Consider the following 3,400-nt stretch of genomic DNA (forward strand, 5'->3'; position numbering starts at 1 on the left):
GGACTCAAGAGATCCTCCCATCTCAGCCCCACAAGTGGCTGGGACTAAATGCATGCCTGGCTCCTCAGTATTTTAGTATAAATGTTTTGAAACATAAAGTGCATGTTGAACGGCCATATATCCAGCAATGAGGTCCTACCATTATAATGTTTTCCTTACTTTATCACATATCTATCCATCCCTCTAGCTGTCTATTAATCCATCCTATTTGTTGGTCCATTTCAAAGTAAATTGCAGACACATTCCAACATGCATACCCTTAACTTGAGTTCAACATTCGTTTAAGTTCTTTTGTTAGTTTTGGTCTTTTGAATACATAATAAATGTATAATTATTAACTGTACCCTTCCATGAGTTTTGACAAATGTACACACCTATGCAATCCAAACCTCTATCAAAATATAGGACATTTCTTTCATACCAGAAAGTTCTCCCCAGGTTATCTAGCCATTGTAATTAGAATAAGCCCAAACTGCTCACTACCTTCTCTTAAGGACTTTTTCCCTATCCTTCTGACCTCACTTCACCCCAATGTCCCCAGATTTAGTCATCTCCAGCCACACTGGCCTTCTTTCTGTTTATTAACAAAAGCTCATGCTGCCTCTGGGGATTTGCACTTCTTGTTCCTTCTGCCTGGAGTGCTCTTCCCCCAGAATTTCCATGGGTCAGCATTTTCCAAATCGCAGCCACCATGTTACTTCTTCCTCTTGTTTTATTTTCTCTAAAGCACTTATTACCTGAAAACATTTTATACAGATAAATAGAGAGACAGAGATATACTAAATTTGTGCATTGTGTGTCTCCCTCACTAGAATATAGCCTTCGTGGAACAGAAGCTTTATGATTACCATTATTTCTCTGTCACCTAAGTCCTGACATACAAGGCATTCAATAAATGTTTACTCAAAAGATGATGACTGAAAGTTAACAGAATTGAGAGAAAGAATAAAAAAAGAAAGAAACCCAAAACTCCCAGGTTTCTGGCTTAAGCAACTATATATACCTGTATCTGAGATGGGGCACTCAGGATGGGGTCCAGATTGGACAGCTGGTGTAGACAGTTAATCTTAGGGCAACCTGAATTAGAATCCACCAGACAATAGGGACCATAATTCATGATGTAAAGAGAGGGATCTAAGCCTGGTCTATGGGAAGTTAAGAGTTTTTCGGTGGTTGCAAGGCAGATTGAGACTAGGAGAAGTCAAAAAGGAGAGAGTCCACCAATGTCAAATGCATGCTGTTGTCTTGTTCTTTTGTCTGCCTAGTTTTTCTTTGTGCTCCCACCTTTGCTACTGGGATCATATAGGCCCATGATATAGGCTGATGGCTTCAATGTCCTGTTTGCACAGCCCCTCTCTTCCCTTCTAATCTGTTTATAATGTGTAGTGGACTAGGAAACCAGGAAACTCAGCTTGTTAGAATCATGTGTTTGAATAGGCTCCTGGTAAAGCTGTGAGGCTGCCTCCGGTTCATCCACTTGGCCTTTGCTGCTTGGCTTGGTGACATTTATTTTAGCTGCTATTTATGGCTGGTTTTAGTATTATCAACCATGTTCTGGTTAGGTGCAGGGTCATCATACTGCATACACATGTACATCACATAGGGAATAGGGTAAGATGCTCCCAAATAGCTTATTGATTGTACTGAATTGGTACCACCTCATTTGTGTAAACAGGGACTTCCTAATCAGAGACATCAAAGTTGTCTCTGATAGTATCCATCTCTAACAAAAGAGTTAGCAGCATGTGGCGTTGTCCTATCAAGCTACAGTGATGAATTCAGCAGTCTGTGGGACTGTTTACTACGGACTACATCCCTCCCACTAAAGGCCTGAGATGCTGGGTAGACAATGGCGCCTCTTCACGGCCCTTTACAACAAAATGCAAAGACTGACCAAGAGCTCACTCCACTGGAGGAAATCACAGACGTCCTCTGCCCTCTAGGCCTGGGTTTCTTGCAAATTGCATAGCACATAGGATCCTCAAGAGGGTCGCTGCATATACACACACCTGTATTTTTCCTCAGCACAGCCCTGGGCCACCTTGGGCCCAACCAGCCGAGCCAGCCGTCTTACAGTGACAATCTCAAAGGTAGCGGAATAGAACAGAATGTTTTGACTTGAGGTCCAGGCTCGGGGTCTGCATCCTCTGAAATTATTAATATATGAAAATCTGTGGGTACGTGTGTGCATGTCCATGTGCAATTTTGCTCTGTGGGGAGAGACTCATAGAGTTCATCAAATTCTCAGAGGAGTCTGTGAGACCAGGGAGGTTCACTAGAAAGAGGAAGCAGGAAGCCAAGCTTGGCACAGGGGAAAGAGTGTAGATCTGAGATGGGGAAATTCGTTGTAATCCTTCCTTCCCAGCATCATTATTTATACATACTAGTTGGGTAAATATGGACAGGTCACCTACCTAGTTTGTACCTCAGTTTCTTCATCTGTGAAATGGGGATAAAACAGTACCCACTTCATGGGCTTGTGCGAAGAAGAAACGAGCTCATCCCCGTGAAGTATCTAGCCAAGTCCCTCGAAACATCCTCGCTATGAATAAATCTACCTTCTGTGGGTTTCAGCTCCCTCATAAGCGATGGTTTACATTTTGGGGGTTCTCTATTGTGCTTTTCAGTTTTAAGTCTCAGAAAAGTCTGGAGAGGAGAGGAGTGGATAGAGATGTAATGTCAAGGGAAGGGCCAGGTGCAAGGACCAAGGTGCCAATGGCACTTACCTCTTAGCAGTCTGGGCGATCAGGAGCAGCGGATCTCCCAGCACCGATGCTCCCGGGTCTCCGGGGATGCCCGGGGCGGCACTGGCTCTCATCCTCTGCCTCTTGGCGCTGGCCCCAGCCGCGACCTTGGGCTCCCAGGCCCGGCCGGGGCGCCCAGGCGTGAATGGTGTCCGTTTGGGCAGAGCAGGCCAGGCGGCGCGCGAGGCAGCAGGGAAGGGTGTGTGTGTCCGTGGGCCCTGGGTCCACGGAGGGCGAGCGCGCGGGCAGGTGAGCACAGGGGGCGGGGTGGGAGCTGCAGAGACTGGGCTGATTGTGAGCGCAGGCCATGCAAGGCCCGGCTGCCTGGGCAACCGGCCGGTGCACGGCGGGGCGGGGTCAGCTCCGCTTCCGCCCCGCCCCTCCCCGCCTCCAACCCCACCAGGTGGCCAGGCCCAGGTGGGACGCTGGAGGTGGACCTGGCGCGCCCAGGACGGTGGACCTGAGCGGGGCCAGAGGGCGGAATGCAGAGGTCTGCAGGATTCCGCCGTTCTCCCACCTCCCGCCGTCAGTCAAAATATAATTTAATTAGAAAAGTAAAGCTGCATATGATAATAAAATTAAAATATGCAATAAAATAGTATAGAAAGAAAAATTAAATGAAAAATACGATAAATTATAAAATAAAACGAGAAGTG

General features: G+C 46.7%; 1 protein-coding gene across 1 annotated transcript in view; it reads right to left on the reverse strand.

The window, feature by feature from the left end:
- Positions 1-2,972, reverse strand: part of ANKEF1 (ankyrin repeat and EF-hand domain containing 1) — a 175,664-nt gene extending 172,692 nt beyond the window's left edge. Inside the window, exons 1-2 of the mRNA XM_012657194.1 lie at positions 2,727-2,972; positions 2,415-2,476 (exon numbers count right to left, since the gene is read on the reverse strand). Coding sequence (XP_012512648.1) covers positions 2,415-2,439 — 25 coding nt within the window. The 5' untranslated portion in view covers positions 2,440-2,476; positions 2,727-2,972. The remainder of the gene's footprint in view (positions 1-2,414; positions 2,477-2,726) is intronic.
- Positions 2,973-3,400: the final 428 nt, after the last annotated feature.

Source organism: Propithecus coquereli, unplaced genomic scaffold, assembly GCF_000956105.1.
Source record: "Propithecus coquereli isolate 6110/MARCELLA unplaced genomic scaffold, Pcoq_1.0 Scaffold532, whole genome shotgun sequence".
Taxonomy (NCBI): Eukaryota; Metazoa; Chordata; class Mammalia; order Primates; family Indriidae; genus Propithecus; species Propithecus coquereli.